General features: G+C 39.3%; 2 protein-coding genes across 2 annotated transcripts in view; both read left to right on the top strand.

Annotated features, from left to right (window-relative positions):
- The window catches only part of LOC136429495 (doublecortin domain-containing protein 1-like), a 58,069-nt gene extending 47,942 nt beyond the window's left edge, over window positions 1-10,127 (top strand). The window contains exons 40-48 of the mRNA XM_066419326.1: window positions 426-611; window positions 1,439-1,540; window positions 2,023-2,159; window positions 2,710-2,817; window positions 3,200-3,274; window positions 4,588-4,662; window positions 5,433-5,508; window positions 6,042-6,154; window positions 7,340-10,127. Of these exons, the coding sequence (XP_066275423.1) occupies window positions 426-611; window positions 1,439-1,540; window positions 2,023-2,159; window positions 2,710-2,817; window positions 3,200-3,274; window positions 4,588-4,662; window positions 5,433-5,508; window positions 6,042-6,154; window positions 7,340-7,447 (980 nt within the window). The 3' untranslated portion in view covers window positions 7,448-10,127. The remainder of the gene's footprint in view (window positions 1-425; window positions 612-1,438; window positions 1,541-2,022; window positions 2,160-2,709; window positions 2,818-3,199; window positions 3,275-4,587; window positions 4,663-5,432; window positions 5,509-6,041; window positions 6,155-7,339) is intronic.
- Window positions 10,128-17,721: 7,594 nt separating this feature from the next.
- LOC136429496 (glutamate-gated chloride channel alpha-like) lies at window positions 17,722-20,861 on the top strand. Its single transcript, XM_066419327.1, has 5 exons — window positions 17,722-17,857; window positions 18,302-18,369; window positions 19,078-19,283; window positions 20,195-20,277; window positions 20,734-20,861. Exons 1-5 carry the CDS (start codon window positions 17,722-17,724, stop codon window positions 20,859-20,861), a joined length of 621 nt encoding a protein of 206 aa, XP_066275424.1.
- The last annotated feature ends 298 nt before the right edge of the window (window positions 20,862-21,159 follow it).

Consider the following 21,159-nt stretch of genomic DNA (forward strand, 5'->3'; position numbering starts at 1 on the left):
GTATATGTAATGTCTATCTCTAAGATCTTTGTATATTGTGTTAAAGAATTAATAGTTTTAAAAATTAATGTGTGTTTGTATCATAGATTTCGTATTCAATTGTGTAATGATGTGGATGAATTTTAATGTGAATGCTACAGCAACAATTCAGTCCGTTGACTGCTACTGTTGAGCATTATTTTACCTTCTGAAATAAACCATTCATAATAAGGGTTTTAGCAGGTTAAATTGAAACCACCTCCTGAGGTAAATCTTTAAGTTAGTTCAACCAGCTATGATAGGCTTAATATGAACAGGGTCTATCTCCAACGAGATTGGGAACAACAGACCATAAACCTGATAGCTTTAAGTGAATAAGAGAGTGACAGATCTTTGGAAACCCAGTAAATTAACTTCTTTGTATCTCTACCCTATTGTTTTATCAGAAAACACCACTAGGACGACTCTCAGGGACAGGCCGTCCTCGGCGCAGGTCGGGGACCGCGAGCGGCGGGGGAGCAACAGCGGGACGCGACAGCGACACAGCAGCGTAGAGGTGAACATCCAGGAGCTGATTCGCCACCCCATCCCCGTCTGGGTCTCCTGTGGGGAGCCTTTCATCAGTCCTGATGGTAAGTTAAACATAGTTTGTTTGTGTGACTGTACTGACCCTTGTACTACCTAGTGGTACTTACATGTAGAGAAGCAAGTTTCCTTGCTGTTTCAGGATATATTTTTACATGGAGGGGTTGCTTGCCCGTCACCTTATAACTAAGACCGTTTTGTCTTGTGTTCTTTTTTTGCTTGGAGACGTTTATATGACCTTAGAGCTCTCTTCAAGCCCAGGTGGGAACAATAGCTGCTATGTAAATTTAGCCGCAAGATATCAATGACGAATCTTCTCTCCCAAAAAAATGTTAGCACCTGTCCAAGAGCACCGTCATTCTGCGTGCGGCAGACGATAGTTTCAAATTACAATATTATGGTATCAGCACGACTAGAGACAAAATATAAAATAAATCATATAGCATTAGTGCAAAGGGAATCCATGATATTGACAGAATAACAGAAAAAAAGGATGGTTTATTGTTCTGCCAGATTTGTTTCGCTTAACTCATATCGAAAAAATCCCGGTTTTACGTGAACTAACGTTACATCATTAACTAAAGCATTGCAGATTATAGATACAAAAATCTGAAGTAAAGTCAGTGGCAGGGGGAGTACATTTAATGATGATTATTTCAAGATGCTATAATTGTTTCCATTAGGTGAAGAAAAATGTTCAATGTAGGAGGAAATATAAAATACTTAAGAATAAATGAAATAATCCGCTGACTGAGTTTTAATCACTTAAAGTTTTGATGATTGATTTATTGCTTTATCGACAGATTAAACTACTAGTAGATGGGGTTTGAGAGAATTGCCTGAAGTCTAACACATGCAATTCCCTCCCGTTTAGTCGTTGCCAGTCAGCGTGCGCTGGACCAGGTCCACCGTGAGGAGCGGGAGAGCGTGCTGAAGGAGCTACAGAAGGAGAAACACATTCTGCACCAAATGCAGGGTAAGGCACTACTAACTACTAAGAGAAATTCATTCAACTTTCGCAGTCAATGTGGTTTCATTTTGTGATAGGCCGGAGAGGGAGGTTTTCATCAATCATCAGGTGTTACAGATTTCACAGTTGAAACATTTCTGTCAGACGAGTACAGTAGTCATACAAGGGAGACATTTGCAGTGGCGTGCATTCACTGGTCCTTGCAAAAAAACTTGAAAAAAGCTACTGCAACAGTTTCAAGATTTACAGTAAAAGCTAGCCACCAGTTGGTTTTTGACTTCCAAAACCACCTCTGCCTTCATATTGATTGGGCAGTAGATTTAAAGTATTGGGCTGTAGATTTAAAGTAGCCTCTTTAGTCTGACAATGAAACAAGTCTCAAACTTTCCATGATACATACTCCAGGGGGTTACACTTAACTGCATGCATGTATGATAGTACATGTATAATGTGTTGAGAGTTAAATGTTTTCTTTTTTATTGTACCAGGTCGGCGGTACAAGGGCCTGTCCCACCCCAGGTTTGTGCCCACCACCAGCAGTAGGAACCCAGTGATGCTGGAGGGGGGGTGGATGGAGCCATCACGGGACGAGGTCACCAGGGAGGAGGCTGTGGAGAAACTGGAGGTGCGTTAAGAGGGAAGGACTTGGGCTGTGGAATTTGAATGATGAAATAATGTAGTCTATGATAAAAAAACGATTCTGATCTAAAAATGTAAGGCACACACTCAGGTGAAAACATTTTTCACATCACATACTTAACTGTTTGCAAATTTGAATAATTTCATTGCTCAACAATAAATGGCAACTTGGGGCCCTGAGAACAGCAACATTAGGAAACTCTACTCTTAACTTATAAAAGACTACAACTTACAGTAGCATGGGATGGGAATAATATAGTCTTGTACTGTGACAGTCTTTGTTGGCCCATCCTACATGTATACTACAAAAGGTACAAAGCATGTGTTGTCCTACATGTATATGGTAACTACAAATTTTAAAGTGTCAGTTACCATCATAGAAAAATGGTTGCATTGCCAGTTAAGTTGGGATGTTTTAAGATTATTACTGTGCATGTACACAGAGTCAGCAGGATTATGCAGTAATTGTTCAGCTGTATAAAGCCAAGCGATTTAAGGAATACTTACAAGGAAACTTCCATTCCCCCTCTCCTCAGACCCACCTGTCGGAAGTGAAGGCTGTTCAGAAGGTGGAGCGTAAGAAGGCAGGAGTGGGCCCTCGCACCGTCAGGACCAACCGGAAACTCTACCAACAGCCAACAACGGTCAGTTTTATAACAAGCAGTTACGGTACTAATTGCTGAAGATATTTAGGGTTGTTGTGGACTTTTTCTGAATAGAAATGTACAGCCTATTTTGCCGAGCAGTAGCTTAAGAGAATAGATTTGTTGAGATAGCTTTGATGTGACCACTGTTTTGGGTATAATTGATGTGTACTAATGACCAATTGAAATTTTACATATAAATAATGGACACCTTAATTTTTGGTCAACCAGTGACAGTTTTTGCTTTTTGTTTTAGCAAATTTGTAAATACCTTTATATGCACAGAGTTTACACAAAATAACACTATGAGATATGCAATTTTTGTTAGAACCAGGCTCTCGTTTCTCCTGACAGTGAATGAACATTTTTTTTGTTTCTACAGAAACGTGTGTTGGTGTACCCCAACGGGGAGTCAGCTGACAAGGCAGTGTACGCCTGGGGAGCCAACTTACCACAGGTAAGGAACACAGGAGGGGAAATCATGGACAGGATGGAAAAATGGAAAGATAATCAGTCATGTTAGGAAAAAAGTGAATTAGAAAGTGATCTTGATCCATTTCAGCTCACTGAAGAGCTTATTACTGTAATTCTTGATTTGTTAATGGTAACTTAATTTTAGCTGTTTTAACGGTCACCAGTCTACCGCTAAAATTTCATCATCGCAAATGTTTGATCACTAACATTTTGACAATGATGTTTGTTCCCACCGTTAACATTAAATGCTGTGAACTACTCACTTTTACCCAAACGGCTAAAATTACCAACTGTAATATTAAATAGATTTACAGTATACCTTCCACTGGTCATGACAGAGAAGACAGACGCTATGTACAGTAGTTACAGGTTCATTGTACCAAGGAGGATAAAACCTCCTTGATTGTACCAGGGAAATTTTCCTACACAGTAGCTCTTTCCAAGCACAATGTGCACTTATTTTCTTATTTTTCTTGTTTTCTTAATATATGTTGAGAAAGATTTTCTTGTGAAAAACAAGAAAATTCAAGAAACCTTCTGTAAAAGTCTTTGTATGTCAATTCTTACACAAAGAATTACATTTCTTTTTTTTTTCTGAAGAAAATATTTCTAGCATGATGTTCTCCAATAAGAATTTTCTAGAAAAATAAAAACAATTTCCTTTCTCAGTCTCATTATAAGATTGGTTTTTTGTTTGGTAAATGTGGTATTCTTACAGATTCTTTCCTTAAGATATCTTTTTTTAAGAAAGTTCAAGAAAAATATTCTTAGATGCAATTCTTGTTTGCGCTCAAAACATGGATTCTTGTTTGTGCTTCAAACAGGGATTCTTGTATACAGAATAATATTCTTGATGACAGAAAAAAATTCTTTGTAGAAGGAAAAGCAAGAAAGATAAGAAAAGTGATTTTTGGTAGTGTGGACCGTGGCTTAATTTCAAGGACAGCAACCCTTTCCTGTAAAGTGCATGTCGGGCGAGCAACAAGTCGGGATTAGAACTCACAACCTCTAGATCTTGATCCAGAGGCAGAGTCACAAAAGCACTGCGCCCCACACTAATATAGGCTTGATAAAAAATTCCTTAAACTCTCACAGAGAAATGACAGACTGACAAAAACAATTGCATGAAGAGTATTCCGTCTGTAATAGCTTCATGACTGAACATTTCCATTGTTCTCAAATTGAATTCTTACAAAGGCACCATGAATAATAAATATCACATCGCTAAATGATAACACACAACTGCAAGGGAAAAAAATGAAACAGAAATAACTGTTTGATGTTGTTGTTTTCCAGCTGCTAGAATCCTGCACGATTCGTCTGAGTCTGCAGAGAGCAGCACGGACACTCTACACAGCTGATGGGCAAAAGGTAGGGTTTGCTGCTTACAATGTAGATTCTGAATCCTTATACAATTGTGAATAAAAAAGACACTCTTTTTACACAACCAAGAGATTTATTCCACCGACGTTTCGGTGACCATCTGTCACCTTCTTCAACAAGTTCAAGGCGATTCTGACTGGTTCACATTGTAATGCAGCACAGCTGTTGCTGCTTAGACATAATGAGATGCATTCCCAAACGCAAAGTATTTGTACAATCACAGGAGATGACATCACTATGCGGTCCCAAACGTACAGAAGTGTAACACATACACAACTATCGATCAAAAAACAGTGCAACGATTATTATCTATTTCTTAAGGATGTGGTCCCAAACGTGACAGAGCTTACAATTGTTTTAATTCAACTGCTTATTTTCATTGATTTGGGAAATTAGAATATATCATAATTGTTTCCTATAACTCAGAATTTTTTTCCAAGCTGAACATTTATAGTCTATCATTATCCTGTTTGTAAAACAAGAAAGCAGACATGTTTTTACTCTAAGACAACCGGTTTATTTTTTTGTTTGTTTCTTTGTTTATCCATTCATAGTTTTGGGAAATGATAGCTCTTGAGACGGAATTCGACCGGCTTTGACTTTATTCAATCTTTTTAAAGAATGACAGAGATCGGACCACTCCTCCTTTTATACTTCTTCCGTGCCTCCCTAGTTTGTTTGCTTGTTTGTTCGTCTGTCTGTTTGTTTGTTTGTTTGTTTGGTTGACTACTTGTTGTTGATCTGTATCATATTTCTAGGTGCAATCCTGGGAAGATGTAGAGAGAGATCAGCTGTTATGTGTGTCCAGTGGAGAAAGTTACATGAACAACAAAGGTATGTACTGGTACATTTTTTACAGTGATTTTTGAAACTGCTTAATGAAATTAATATACAGTGCAGTACAGATCTCCCTGCTGGTATATATAAAAGCAAGGGTGTCAAAGTATATAATGATATAATTTTTTACGTATGAGGGACACTCCTCTAGTTCATACTCTAGAGACATTCCAACCAAACCAATGAATCTAATTATAATGATAGATGTTAAAGAATTTAGAATTATAAAACTTATTAAAGAATGTTCTCCCTTGTAAACATATTCTACCTAGTAGACACATTTGAGTCTCTTACTCAAAATTTGAGTCTTTAACACAAATGTTGAGTCATTGACACGTACACTCAGCATTTAGTGTCAATACTTAGACTAGTCAGAGTAGTCACAATCATGCTATATTCAATTAGTTACCCATTATCTGTCCGTCCTTTTCTTCATGTTAAATGTACGTGCAATTAGTCTCCATGCAAGAACTTGCAATAAACTTATTATTTGTTATTTATTAAAACCGTCATTATTTCCATCTCCCCAGCGTCCCGGCGGAAGGTTGAGGTGAAGGCGGCGTGGTCGCGAGCGCGGAAACAGGAAGGGATGGAGGCAACGGATGTGCTCATGGTCACGCCGCGCACCAACCCCAAAGTAGAGGTACGACTTTCTAGCAGATAGATAAAATGTACAATGTCATCATGTATGACAATAGACAAGATTCTTTGAAAAAATCTCAAGATACAAGATGTTGTGGAAAAATTCTTGAGATGCTTTGAAACCATCTTGGAAAAATCTTGAGACCTTTGCTCATTCCAATATCAATCTGCTCACTGTTTTTTATAGTGTTGGTTCATGTAAATTTAATTCTTGGTTTCAACCTTGAAGTTGATTATTAGCTAATGGTTCAAAAGTCTTGCTCGAATTTTTCCATTATTCTGTATAAAACTAAGTCTTACTTCTTTCTTGTAGTTTTGTGGTTGATGAATCTTCAGCCTGGTAATGGTTGAACTACATGTAGTGTCGTGAGTAAATGCAGCTACAATAAGTGACAAAAATGACACTGTACTGACTGTTAAATGTAGTTTCTTAAGTTGCCCTTTTAACTGATCTGAATGCATTTCTTCTTTCTTCCAATGACCAGTATCAGCAGTCTAAAAAGGTATAACTTAAGGTTTTATTGTAAACATTTTGAAGCACACTTTTTGGAGCACCTCTTGGGGCTGGTTTTCTTTTTCAATTTCACATACATGTAATTACATAAGGCACATGCAATAAACATCATCTTTTTTGTATCAACCACACTGGCATGGAATGACACCTGCTAGTATAAGTAGTCTGCACTGTTGATACACAAATTAAAAGCATTTCAAATTCAAAGGTATTTTCTAGCAGATAAGAGCCCTATATTAGTGTAAGCCAACACAATAACAAGGCTATCCTGCACAGCACACGGCATGGTGCCTCTCCCTACATTCATAACTATGTTCCAAGGATGTTTTAACAGGTTTGCATAGCAAAACCTTAAAGTTTGTTGGATCCATCGGCATGTGTGGTGGCCGCCATCTTGATTTTGTGACGTCGCAGGGTAGCCATACCATTTCATTGGGAGGGGTGTTTTTTTGCTAGCGTTCTCTCTATTTTTAACAACTCAGCACACAACTATCACACACTCAACTCAAATAAAAAGAAAATTGAACACCAATTCATATTCATAAAAAGACCCCGTCATCGCTAATCTAACATAGCAAACCTGAAGTATATGTAGCACAAATACTTTACTCTCATGCCTTGTTGGAAAAAATCCAGCTAATGTATGCAGCTAATCACATTCTTTTATTTCAGGTTGACCCGTACGGCCCCCCAGTGCTGGCCCTACCCGCTCCAGGAGAGGGGGGAAGTGGAAACAAAAAGAGACCCCCACTCCCTCCTTCTGCCAGCAAGAGGAGGTAAAGCTGGACACCCCCAAACTGCAGTGGTACCGCCCTGATTTCACTCAGTTTCCGATCATTCCAAGTCTAAATGGGGGTATTATAGGCAACATTGAAACATATTATTAGACTGAATGTACATGTATATCATAGATGTCTCTTGCCTTTCCAATTTAGAGTTTTCTATTTCGTTACAATACCAACTGTATATGGCTTTAGATAGGCGACCTTCTATACATGTCCATATAGCTATAGTCAATCGTGTACATACTCTCTGAGAGGGTTTTTTTGTTGTACAGAGATTAATAATGTTAGGCTATCTTTGCGAGGCATGTACATGTATATGCCCAAGTGTGTTGTACTGAAAATGGTAATATATTAGGTACAAGTTAGGCAAGCAGAATGTTATCAAAAGCTGTACAGTAATGTTATATTTCAAAACTTGAAAGTTTGTTATCAATAAAAACATAACTGTTACAGTTACAGTTACAGTCCGTACAATTGTTATTAAAGCTCAGTAACTTTCTTGTATACAAAACATATCAAAAGAACATGACATCTCATTGCATACTGATAATAATATGGCATGTCAGGCAATCTTGTTAATGGAAGGGTTTAACGGACCACTATAATAGGGTAAATCCTTCCATTGTCATATTGGAACGGGAGCAGACATACATGAAAGCTGAACATTTGTGCTACGTCATGGTTTCGCACCAATGATCCCAACAATAGACTGATACATTATTATCATGATGTACATTTATACAGGTCTTGGATGTACATAATTTGACTTTTTTCAGCAGTTAGGCCACACCAATTTGATTTCTTGGTTAACAGAATTTTTGAAAAAATGCTAGATTGGAAAATCAACATGAAAACAGAATCTCAGAGGAATGTTTGTACTTTGATGCACACAGTTTCAGGGAGTGAACAGGGCCAGGTGCAAGTTTTCACCCCAGCTTTCTGTTTTAATGATGTCCTTGTGCTAAAATTTACCCAAAAAATCTGTTAACCAAGAAATTAAATTGGTGTGGCCTTAGAAGATTTTGTTAAACATTGCCCTCCATGTTACAGTTATACATTTTTGGATATGTGAAACTTTCACGGTGGTTTTATTTTTGCAGTTTTCTCGGTTGTCACTATACTGCAAATACTTTGCAGTTTGCACTAGGAATATGTCTCCCTTGTATGACTACTGTACTACAAAATTGTTTCAACCGCAAATTCATACATTTGTAACACAGCAAAAAACTCATTTTCCTTTCTGCTGTGAAATAAAACCACTGCGAAAGTGCATGTAAATGAATTTACAGCGTTTAGATTTTAGATACATGTAGCTTATTTATAATTACTGTTAGCTACTTTGCCTTGCTGATAACTCCCTGAAGTACCAATGCTTAAGCAGAAGACTTATTGTATTGTGTACAATATAAGAGACAGAGCGATAAAAATTACAAGGATGTTATGTTTAATCTAACACAATGAATGTGTTGTGTACATTTTTGTACATACCTTGTAATACATACATTGACTACTGGATCAAAATGTGGAAATCCAATTTTGAAACGAACTGCGCAGCTACATTTTCAAAAAACTTGTTCACATCAATCATATGTAAAAGGACAGTGCTTCTTCTTCTAATATCTCAGCATATAGCTTCCACACACCTACTATTATATAGAAGGCTTTCTGGAATGTTCTGAAGTCAGAGTTAGTAGTTTGTACTGGTAGTTACGATAAGTTGACCATCTAGTCAAACACTGTTTAAGGAAAGTTGCTTGTACTGGTAGTTATGATAATTTGACCGTGTAGTCAAACATTGTTTTAAGGAATGCTTGATAATGCAATGCGACTAAGCTTTCCTGAATCTTTGCTTCAATCCCTGTATTCTATGATGCCATACTGAGCTCTCATCCTCTAGCAATGTCAGCATGACCAAAAGAGGTACTTGAAATAAGACTGTTTTTGCTATACATGTAATATAAAACGGCATGTTGCTCGCACACTACAATGCTGGCTCTCACCACAGCAAGGAATGGCTGATTTTTTTGATAAGTTCAAGTTCACTTATCTTTTTCTACTTGTTGGATATGGCGAGGCTATAATTGTTCTCTGCGTACAGATCATCATACACCATTTGAGAACTAGTGTAGTTTTCCTTGTGGTAACTCTGAACCTAGCCAGATTTCAATCGCCCTTCTAGTCAGCTGCCTGTAACCGCTAGACGCCTAGGCCAGAAACCCCCGGATAGCTGGAGTTTTGGTTATACAGACTACTCTGGACCCACTGCATCCACTTTTTGTTGAATATGTTTTCTAGACTTTATTACTCATAAACTGCTGCTATTTTATGTGAATTTGCATTATGATGTATTTCAGAATATATATTGCGTTAGATTTTAGTAAACATACAGCCACAAATAATTGGAAATCATATTTGTTATAGAAATCTGGTGATAATTATTATGCCATTTATTATAAGTTAGTATTATAGTGTTACATGTAACATAGACATTCAAGTTAATTCAAAGTTGTTTGTTCATGTTTAGAAGTTGGTATTAATATCACTGGAGTTGTTGGATTTTAGCTCAGTTATCACTTGTAATTTTTCTCTTGTGATTTTCAGAACGTTCCAATTATATATAGAGGATTGGTAAATACTTCAAGCAATAAAGTTTAATTGGTATGTACGTTGTAAAAGCGCATTTTTGTCTACTTTTATGACTGATTGTGGAGTGCATCATGGTAAAGAACTTTGCAACAGAACTGAGTCAGCTTTCACAGATGTGACCTATGTGGTAGAGACGGTCATTCTCGAACAAGACTGTTTATAGTAGGGGGGGGGGGGTATTAATTCCAACTTTGTAAAATACGCATTTCAAAATATGGATATGGTCTATCTAACCACAGAAATCACAAACTTTGGGCAATCGTTGGAGTCTAACCCCCCTGTACATACCCCTTGAAGTTTGTACATGTACATGTTCTAATGGGACTAGTCCATTTTTGCAATGGGGGTGTTTTGTGTCTATATCTTTGTGGAGAATAGATTTAGGGTTCAGATATTCATTTTGATGTCTTCTTACCTCAAAGTACTTATACTATAAGGCGTTAATTATGTTTGCTAGCATACCTTTATACTTAGTATGGCATACATAGTCATGGTACAAACTTCAGGGGGTATGTACAGGGGGGTTAATGTTGAAAAAATTACAAAATATTTACATTTTTGTATTCAGATAGACCGCCCCCATATTTCTAAGTGCGTATATCAGCAAAAATTGCACTTTTGCGAAATAGTATTAACTGTTATAGTCCATGGGCCAGGTCCCTCAAAATAGCCATTTGGTACCAAACAGAGGAACAAAGGGAGACCTACTTTTTTTAAATGGTTGATTCTTCTACTTTATCATTATGCATGATAACCATGTCAAATGTCCAGCTTTTTAGGAATTATCACGTGATATGGTGACGTCACTAAAATCCATAGAATGAACAAAAATCGTCAATGTCAAGTTATTTAATGTGGTTTTAATAATCATCAACCATTTTTCATGAGTATTTCTATACGTTTAGATCATACGAAGACCTGTTAAGTACATTTGAAGCAATTTTGAAGTAAACTAAGGCAGATTTTGATAGCGGTTGCCATGGAAACGGTGAAAAATAACATTTTTTCACAGGAAAGTTACTTAACAAGCCATTTTTGTATTCTTATGAATACTAGTCATCATCAAGCCTTGACCAACGACACCTAACTATCCAAACTAATAATAGAGCCCTTTAAAATATTTCAACTAGCTGAGAAATAAGTAGAAGTTATCTTACATAAGAAATCAGGTGTCATATTAACCATATCCGTTGCTGTAGGGCTGATGCAAATTAGGATTTTACCAAAGTTAGTATTGTTGGACGGAGGCCACATGTACATGGAAAAGTGAAACTTTTTTCCACCTAGTTTACTACAAACTCTAACGCCATCTTGTTTCTATCCAGCCAAACGTTGAGGGTTGCTTGATATATCAATGGCATGCGATGTTATCTTGTAGAGGATCCGCCCTCTATTGTACGAGTTGATTAAAAAATGTCATATATTTCAAACTCACGCTATCACAAATTATGCCCCTCCCCGGTGGTTAATAAGGAATCATCATTATTTTGGGTAACAATTGACGAAAATTTATTATTTACGGTTTGTTGTGTGGGAGAGCGTAATTGTTTGACTTGCAAACGGTCGCAGGCTTTTGGAGCTTTTGTAAACATTTTATATCGTTCGTACATTCTCGTAGCAAGGCATGTTCAAACTTTAAAAGAGCAATTGTTACAGTACACTAGAACTATGGCGGTTTGAGATAAATGTTATATTACGGATGGAGATTCAATACCATATTTCTGTTGTAGGCACCAGCCAATGTTAACTCCATGACGTGGCGGGAAAAACATTTGTGGAACCAATATAGTCATATCAACCGGAGGGGGTTAAAATCTATCAGAAACAAAAATATGGTCATGTAATCATAGATTTTTACGATAGTGATCATTTATATAAACAAAGAAACAAACACATAATGTGCTGGTGAAAAACATTTGGTAGAGGCAAGAACGGGACGAGAGCAAGGTCACATGCCAGGGAGGGAGGGGGGGGGTCAGGTTAATACCTGGCCAAGTTTTTAATCAAGATATTTGTGCGTCACAATGTTGTCTCGTAAATTATTCAGTGACTGACTTATCCGTACCCACCCTCTGCTTGATGAAATCGTCTCAGAGACGGTGTTTCTTTTGTATGCGAAATTAATGTGTCGTGTGGCCTATAAGTGGCGAGAATGATTACGCTAATTTCAATTTTCTGGGGGAAGCAAAATTGCCTACGCCCGAAATATCTATTACGATCTTCCGTTGGTCACAAAGGAAAATTTTCTCAGAGCGTGCGACAAGAAACACCGCCTGGTGTGGGATGTAGCGCTTTGGGTCTCAGCGCCTCGGTTGGAACTTCCAAGATGATCATGAGTTGGCGCCGACGGCCTGTCGTCTGCAGCCTTCTCGTCTGTCTGCTCTGCTTTTTCCCGCCGGTTTCGAACGGTATGTTGTCTTATTGTTAGAATCACACGATAGTGATATTATTTAGAATAACTTATTGCGTCGAAATTTAGTTCGTATGATAGATTTAGGCATGGGCTAAGCAAATTTGAGGTGTCAACTTATTTTTGTTTCTAAGAGTATGTCTAAGTAGTATAGTTTTGTTCCCTGTATTGTTTAATCTAGTCTGCCTTATCAAAATGATGTTATTTTGAAAACGGTTGTAGATATGTGTTTGGGATTTCTAGCAATGCTGACGTAGTTCACGTTCTTCTCATATAGTATGTGTAATGTACAACAAATACCGTTTCATGTATACCAAATTTGCATCATGTCATCTATCATGTATTGTTGTCAAAATTGATAAAGTGAACGTGAACAAGTTAAAACATGTCCAGTGTCGCACCAGTAGGAAACTGCCATGATAATATTTGTATACTGATCAAACAAATGAAACAAAAGGACAATAATTTTTTTTATTATTCTGGACTCAGTTATTGGTACATTGCATGACAGCAGATTAACATTTCCTTGAATACTGTATTGACTAGTTTGCTGAAAGTGTGATATCTATCGGTCTGTTGTAGAGACCTGCACTAGCGTGGAACCGTTGGTGGCGGGAAATGATGACGTTGGGATCACCGCATCTTCCATTTTTCCTGTCTGCTCTACGGAGAAAGCGCGTTTAAACTCTCAAGAGGAGGCTAACACCGGTAGCAATAAATGGGCAGGAGCTTGGTGTGCTGATAACCTAGACGATAATCCCTGGCTTCAGGTAAGATAAGCACATTGGACTAGACATTAGGTAAATTTCAATGTTAACACTGACATTTTCTTTGTCTTAGCTCTCGCGAGCTCATACCCATGACTTATACATGATTATCAAAAGGGATTATACTAACCTATGTGGACCTGGGTGCGTCTGCTCGATCCTTAATGACATAACCGTATTCTGTTTGGAAGGTTTTGTTGTGATTTAAAGGAAAGATCCTCCCAGACATGTTTATCAACTGATGGCTGAGTCAATCAAAGTCTAGATCCCAAATAACGGACATTTTCAGATGGCAACCTGAAATTGCTCAACATTACCTCCGCTCACAAGGAGATTATATAACTTAATTTTCCTCTACCAAAGTGCTAAAGTTGTTATTGATATTGTTCTGACACAGAGCATTTGTTTGGTCGCAAAATCATGTCCTAAAAATGTTGACATTTATTTATCTTCTACCCGAGGTTGACCTGGGTTCCCTGACCAGTGTAGCAGGTGTCATTACACAAGGGAGAAATTCCGGCTATCACCAACAATGGGTAACCATGTATAAACTTACACTCAGCTGTGATGGCGTCCAGTGGAACCCGTACACGGAAAATGGACAAGAAAAGGTTACTAATAGCCACATTGATTATGTTAATCAGTCAATTTAGGAGTGTCCGCTATACTATTGAGCATTGACGTAATTTAATCTCATCATCTCGTCAATATCGATGCACTTTGGAACACATTACCACAACATCTCAAATCAGCCATATCACTTCCACTTTTTAAACAACTATATGATGTCCACTGCCTCTCTGCCAAACATTGATATGCAATTTCCGTTCTAGTCCTTTCTTTTCTGACGTTATTCCATTGTTTTTCTATGTTGCATTTTGTTATATTCATGTTTTATTCATTTTGTTATTTGAAATCAGTTGTAATAAGTTAGTATTTCCAAGCATTTAGTTAAGTTTACTTTGTATTATTATTCAATTACAGTTTGTGTCACTTTTGTTATCTTATGTATCTATGTTTGAATGCGGGGATTTGCCCCCCAGGGCACATTGAAAAACGCCATCACAGGCGATATGTTACCCCTGGATAGATAAAGATAAACAAACAAACAAACATACAGACACGTGCGTTATGACGATATGATATTTCAATCAAATTGTATGTCAACATATTAACGTAATGTTACATTATTAAAGGGTTTTCTACAGGAAATTTTCAGTTTTGAAATATATACGTTTCCTTTTCTTTGCAACTTGAAAGGAGTTTGTTGGCAACACTGACCGTGACACCGAAGTCACGCATCACCTTGATCCACCAATCACAGCCCGCTACGTTCGGTTCCACCCTTTGACCTGGCACGGCCATATCAGCATGAGGATGGAAGTGCTCCGGTGTACAGAGGGTAGGACAACATTTAGAATTACTGTTTAATCTTCAGCACACTGAATAGGCCATTTGCCCACCACTTCGCCATTGGTTAGGGGCTGGGTAGCAGGGAGAATCAAAGCTGAGCACTTCTAATTGTCTCTCTTTAGACCCTAGCCTGTGTTTACACAAGCTCTCGGCCGGAGGTTACTGACCCCCACCCCAAGGGCAAAAGCTAGGAGCGCGATTTGTCAGGCTATTTAGACCCAATCTGTTTAGAAAAAAATATCCCTTTATGTACATGTCTTTTTTACTGTTTTTTTTTCTTCTTCGTTCAAAACATCAGCCGTGATAATCATGAGCAAAATGTTGACCTTGGACTACAATTACAGACTTTGTTGACGTCTTCAGTTGCACTCTCACTTCAACAAGTATGCAAATAATTTCAACAAATATTGGGAGAAAAAATCGTTACCGTAACATTCTCCTAGCCGCCCATTTCTGTGACAATCAAACGGGCTAACGCGTCGATTTTGCCTCTCAGGATGTGCTCGGAGACTAACTTCTAACGATGTACACTCATGGGGAAAACATCATTACTATACCGTATCGGAACGATAGTGAATTGAATTGAATTTCAGTTGTGTACCATATGTACAGCTGAGATCTTAGCTGTACATATGGCACACAACTGTAACAAAACGTCCAACAACACTTAGTTTCTGTTTTTCACTCAGAGTCATTCCAGCTCGACTGCGGGGACCTTTCGAGACCAAGTCACACTGTCGACCTTCGATGCAGGTGCTTCTCCCTACCAGGGAATCGCGAGTGTACCTACTGGTATAAATGTGACACAGGATTCCGTAGGGGTTCTGGGGATGTCAACAGGACCTGTACTTTACAAGGCGTCTGGACGGGAACGGATCTAGTGTGTGAAGGTGAACCAACGAAAGTGGCAACTCAATGACTGACTGACCCATTCATTCATTCATTCACTCACTCACTCACTCACATGCTCATTCCTTCAGTCACTCACCCATTCAGAAATTTGCTAACTCACTCACTTATTCATTCTCACTCACTCACTCACTCACTCACTCACTCACTCACTCGATCACTCAACCCCTCCATCACTCACTCAATCACTCATTGATGAATGAAATAACAAATCCATTCATTCATTCTTTCATTCATTTATTCAAGCAATCACTACATCACTCATAAATTTGTTCACATACACACACACTCACTTACTCACTCACTCACTCACTCACTCACTCACCTATCACTTTAATCACTAAACATCAAGCAAATAATCAACATGGATATGTCCTGAAGAAGGTTGCAATATAATTGTGTATCCCACGTTTTAGCAAAGCAGTCAATATAATTTATATGACTGGTTTATTGCTTGAAATCATCTAACATATGTTTATCACAGACGTGGACGAATGCGCCACCAATAACGGTGGGTGTAACCAGACCTGTATCAACACGGTGGGAAGTTTCAACTGTTCGTGTCTGGACGGATACGTCTTGGAAAGTGATTCCCATGGATGTGAGGGTAAGTAAGACTGATTTTAAAAAAGTTACAGTATGATGATGCTATAAGATACTACCTGAGGTCTTTAGGATTATTAATGTTTGTCTGAGTTGATGTCAAATAAAATCTATTGTTTTTCCTTCATTAAAGACGTGGATGAATGTGCCATGTCCAAAGGTGGCTGCGACCACGACTGCCACAACACGCCGGGCAGTTACATCTGTTCGTGTAGAGATGGGCATTACTTGGGCGCTGATGGACATACCTGCACAGGCAAGTAGAATTGTTCTTCCCGCTACCTAACCATCTAACTGTAAAGTGGTTCTCTCTTGTTTAAATGCCAGAAATTATTTTCTTCATTGCTACTGTTTTTAACATCATTTCTATATGGTTTCTTTAAAGTTAAATGGCACTCTACCTGCAATATAATAACTTATTATCGCTTTCTGTTTATGATTTCAATGTTGCACATGCAAACAATTAGAGCATAAGAAATTTCTTTTCGTGTTTACGTTGAATGGTGTGCTGATGGAGAATATCTAATCAGTTATGCATACCAGATGGTATCTTACCTGATGAAATCGTGAAGAAAAACACGTTTGTTTTCATTGTGTTCAACAGAGATCCAGCCGTGGTCCGATTGGGGTCCGTGGTCCAAGTGTAGCGTCGGTTGTGGACTGGGACGTCAGATGCGGGATCGCGAGTGTCCCAACGAACCGGACGGCTCCGGGAACGACCACTGCCCTGGGCAGTCAGGAGACAGTCGGCTGTGCTATGAAGATGTTGACTGTACAGGTCAGTTCTTCATAGACACAAGCGTTCATGTAAATGCAATTTGAATATAGATAGCACATGTATGATTAATTATTCATTCTCACAGGTATCAAAAGCAATTATGTCAGAATTAATAGATTTATGCACTAAATTGAAGCTATGCAGTATGACATGCTTTCAAGGTAAAGACTTTATTGTATCTTTCTACAGGACCCATGAGTTTCCAGTACGTCGACGTAAGTATAATGATGATAATCGTTTTTTGTTAAAGATATTTATATATCAGGATACTCGTATTGTCTCATTTAGTCATATTACGTAACCGCCTTCAAGTTGTTATTTACTTCGAGGAAAACAACGTCTCCTCACACACACACACACACACACACACACACACACACACACACACACACAGACGCGCACACACAGAGAGACACATAGACACACACATAATTACACAACTACACACACACACACACAATTACAGCCACCCACACACAAACACACATACAGACACACACACAACTACACACACACACACAGATACAGACACACACGCACACTCACTTACTGTTTTACACACACTCTCTCTCTCTCTCTCACACACACACACACAAACATGCCCCCCCCCACACAAACACACATACCTACACACAGACACACACGAACATACACACAGACATACACAAACACACACACAAACAAACACACACACACACACACCACGCCCCATCTAGCTTCATGTACACAAATTGTACATTTCAATGTCATTTCAGGGGTTGCTGAACCCGGCCGACGATCCAAACGGCACGCACACGTGGCTGGAGGCGAAGCGGCTGCGACAGACAGCGGAGTCCTTTCTATCGGGGTTTGATAGGAGCACCTTACCGGAAATGGAGGGTATGTTTCACATCCGCTAGCTAGATTAATCAAGAAAGGTCTGCACATTCGGCTTGAAGCATATCACCATGATTTTCAACAGAGGTGCCACAAACCACTTTATTCAAGCAACGGCGCTGACGCACCTAACTGCGATCCGTACTTCCGTACTTCTCACTTCCATTAGCTCTGGCCAACCATAAGCCAATCAGATATCCCCCCCCCCTCCTGTTGAAGGAGAATATATACTAGCCAATCACGTTGACCACATGAAGCGACGTGATTAGCTGGCAACTTCTCCCTCTAGCGAGAAGGACGAATCACAGACCGCTACACCAGGGTCATAACTTAAAATACAGAAGTGCCGAACTAGTCACTTGAGGTATTACACACATGCTAAGCTAGATGATTTCTCAGCCGAAAAACGTTTTTCACAAGTTTGCATTTTCCCTATTTCATTTCCAGGTGGCGGATTTGAGATCGCTACATCAGCCTACCTTCGCCATATTGGTCAGCTTTCTGAGAAACATGCGGTATTTGTCATTGTTTATTTACACGAACGTTACAACATACCCTTGGAATGCATATTGTGATATGTGTCAGTCTAGACGGCCTCGGTGTTAGATTTTGCTTCTGCAGCTTGTCATGATGTTGCAACAAACTATTGACTCAGATTTTAACTATTGATACTAGACCGTTCAGTACTTAGTATACATTCCATTCCTGTCACACACTCTAAGAACTTCATTCGTATCTTTTGATCACCAGAAAGTCGCCCAATTAAAAATCGCCAGAGACTCCAGCATATTTTATTTTTCTCCTTAAGATCTCCCATTCGACAGGGCTTGGGGACCCGCAAGCATCGGCCGAGCCCTAAAAATTGTATATTATTGCGGGAGAATTTCTTTAGAGATCGTAGATTCGCCGGTCGATAGATTTTCCCGCTGTGTTAGTTGGGTATAAAATATTTCCTACCTTGCCTGGTACTATAGCTGGGACTTTTTAATCTCCAAGCAGATCTACACGGGGCGCTGAATCGTATATGCTAGCCAGAGAAGCTCCAGTCAGCCAGATAAGCTCCAGTCAGCCCCGTACGATCTGCCCTATGTCGCAAAAGAAAAAGGCTGACTGGAGTTTATCTGGCTGACTGGAGCTTCTCTGGCTAGCATATACGATTCAGCGCCCCGTGTAGATCTGCTTGGAGATTAGGGACTTATGTCCGCTGTTTCTTGTAATCGCAGAACATGTCCGTGACGATCGAGTACGCGTTCTCCTGGTTCAACTCCACGCTGAGCGGCCTGACGGACGGCTGGGTTCCGGCCCCGGACAGTCTGGTTTCGCCGCCGCCGATCGCGTTTGGCCCCACGGTGCGTCGGGCCGCCACTGTGGACGGCGGCGCGTCGTCGAGATGGCTGAACGACGAAGGTTTGGTCGTGTACAAAATGACGTAAGTACATTCGTTGATACTGATAGCTACAACTACATGCCTACGTGCTCAGGCCAGAAACTGGCCCCTTGCTTTCCAGGAGGATCCTCCAAGCAGTCCTGTCCCTTGCCCTAGCCTCTGCTTCCCGACTGTTTACAATTTGGTCTTTCCATCTCTTCGGTGGTCTTCCACGGGGTCTGGGGGTAGCGAACTCCTGGCTGTAGGCTTTGTACACTAGTGTTCGTAGGAGGTCGTCTTATGACGTGTCCAAACCACCTCAGCCTTCTCGTCTGTACCATTTCCACGATGGTCTTTCTTGCCCCGAGTTTGGCTCTGATTACAACATTTGGTATGCGATCACGGAGCGTGATGCAGAGAATTGCCCGTAGGCATCTCATTTCGAAAGCTAATAGGAGAAGTTCATCTGTGGTACAACTACATGTACCACAGAAATTCAGTATGACATCATGTACTAATCCGTAAATAGTTTCATCAGGTTGATAAACCACTTCAACAGCGTTTTCTTAGGCAAGCGATCTTATTTTTCTTGTCTTTCTTTTACACTAGATAAAGACAGCAGATAGATTGTCGAAATTCTGTAGAGAAGAAAATCAAGGATGCGTATGAGAAAAAAATACGATATTCAGTAGGGCTATCATGGCATAACCGACAGTTATCGATATCTACAATAACCGTCATTTTAAGCTTACGTCTATCAAACATCTCAGACAGAATTTGACCAAACAGTTTGTATTTTTTGCTGTTAATTCACTGTCCTGCCTAGCGGCATTCTCACTCGTACCTTGTCACAAAAAAGTGAAGTATCATATATATATACTCTATATGGAGGTCTTTCAAATAATAACCAATAAACAGAAAAAGGGTGTCCGTCGAACTGATCATTGACAAAAACACCCCTTCTTATTTTCCAGGCGGAGGTTTAAGGTGTCGTGTTCAGTACCGCTGCAGAACTACCCGTTCGACACCCAAACCTGCGCGGTGCAGCTGCGCGGATGTAAGTTATAGTCGACTCCGACAATATCTAGTCTGCTTGTACATGTATGAGCCTCTGTAACATTTGCATGAGCTTGTTTAGGCTTGTGTTGGACAGGTATGCTCTTCATCACAAATGTTTCCATTTCGACATGCAGTAATGCTATTCCACTGTTCGCGTAGTCTAGTCTCCATCCTTGTACAGTTTGTCAGGTCCGCTTCCAAGCCATCGGAATTACACACTATTGGGACATTCTGTAGAAGAACATAGGTTGTACCTGTACCTGATCTTGTAGGCTTTGGACTGTGCAAATAGTATTGTAATATACATGTACACACACATATGTAATGTAAAGTACGTATTGTATGATGTAAGACCACGGAAAGGGCATTTGGCAACATGACATATAAACTTAGATATCCAAAAAGTCAAACTCCAACAAATCTGGATTTCGGAGCTTTCCTTTTACACAACCAGTGATTTCTTACCTGCTGACGTTTCGGTGTCTGTCAGACACTTTCTTCAGAGCTTTTGACAAGCAGTGCGTACTCCAGTCAGAAGCTCTGAAGAAGGTGTCTGACAGACACCGAAGCGTCAGCGGGTAAGAAGTCACTGGTTGTGTAAAAAGAAAACTCCAATATCCTATGTTCTACCAACCTGATTAAATCATTTTCGGGATCAAACTAACCACCCCTTCAATGATCGGGAAAGAAAAGAACTTTTTAAAGAAGCCTCCAAAACTTACCACAATTTCCAAACGTTTACTGACGAAAATAAAACAAGAACCTTGTTTACCTCCCAAAACCCACTCATTAAAAAACAAGACTTCTGCGACCTCATATCTCCATGAACAATTCTATCTATGCAAATGACTTACACATTTACATAATATATGCTTAATCA

Source organism: Branchiostoma lanceolatum, chromosome 3 (genome assembly GCF_035083965.1).
Source record: "Branchiostoma lanceolatum isolate klBraLanc5 chromosome 3, klBraLanc5.hap2, whole genome shotgun sequence".
NCBI lineage: Eukaryota > Metazoa > Chordata > Leptocardii > Amphioxiformes > Branchiostomatidae > Branchiostoma > Branchiostoma lanceolatum.

Coding starts and splice junctions, on each gene's coding strand:
- LOC136429496 (XM_066419327.1), top strand. CDS start 17,722: ATGTCATTTCAGGGGTTGCTGAACCCGGCCGACGATCCAAACGGCACG. Junction 17,858..18,301: donor CACCTTACCGGAAATGGAGG/GTATGTTTCACA, acceptor TTTCATTTCCAG/GTGGCGGATTTGAGATCGCT. Junction 18,370..19,077: donor AGCTTTCTGAGAAACATGCG/GTATTTGTCATT, acceptor TTGTAATCGCAG/AACATGTCCGTGACGATCGA.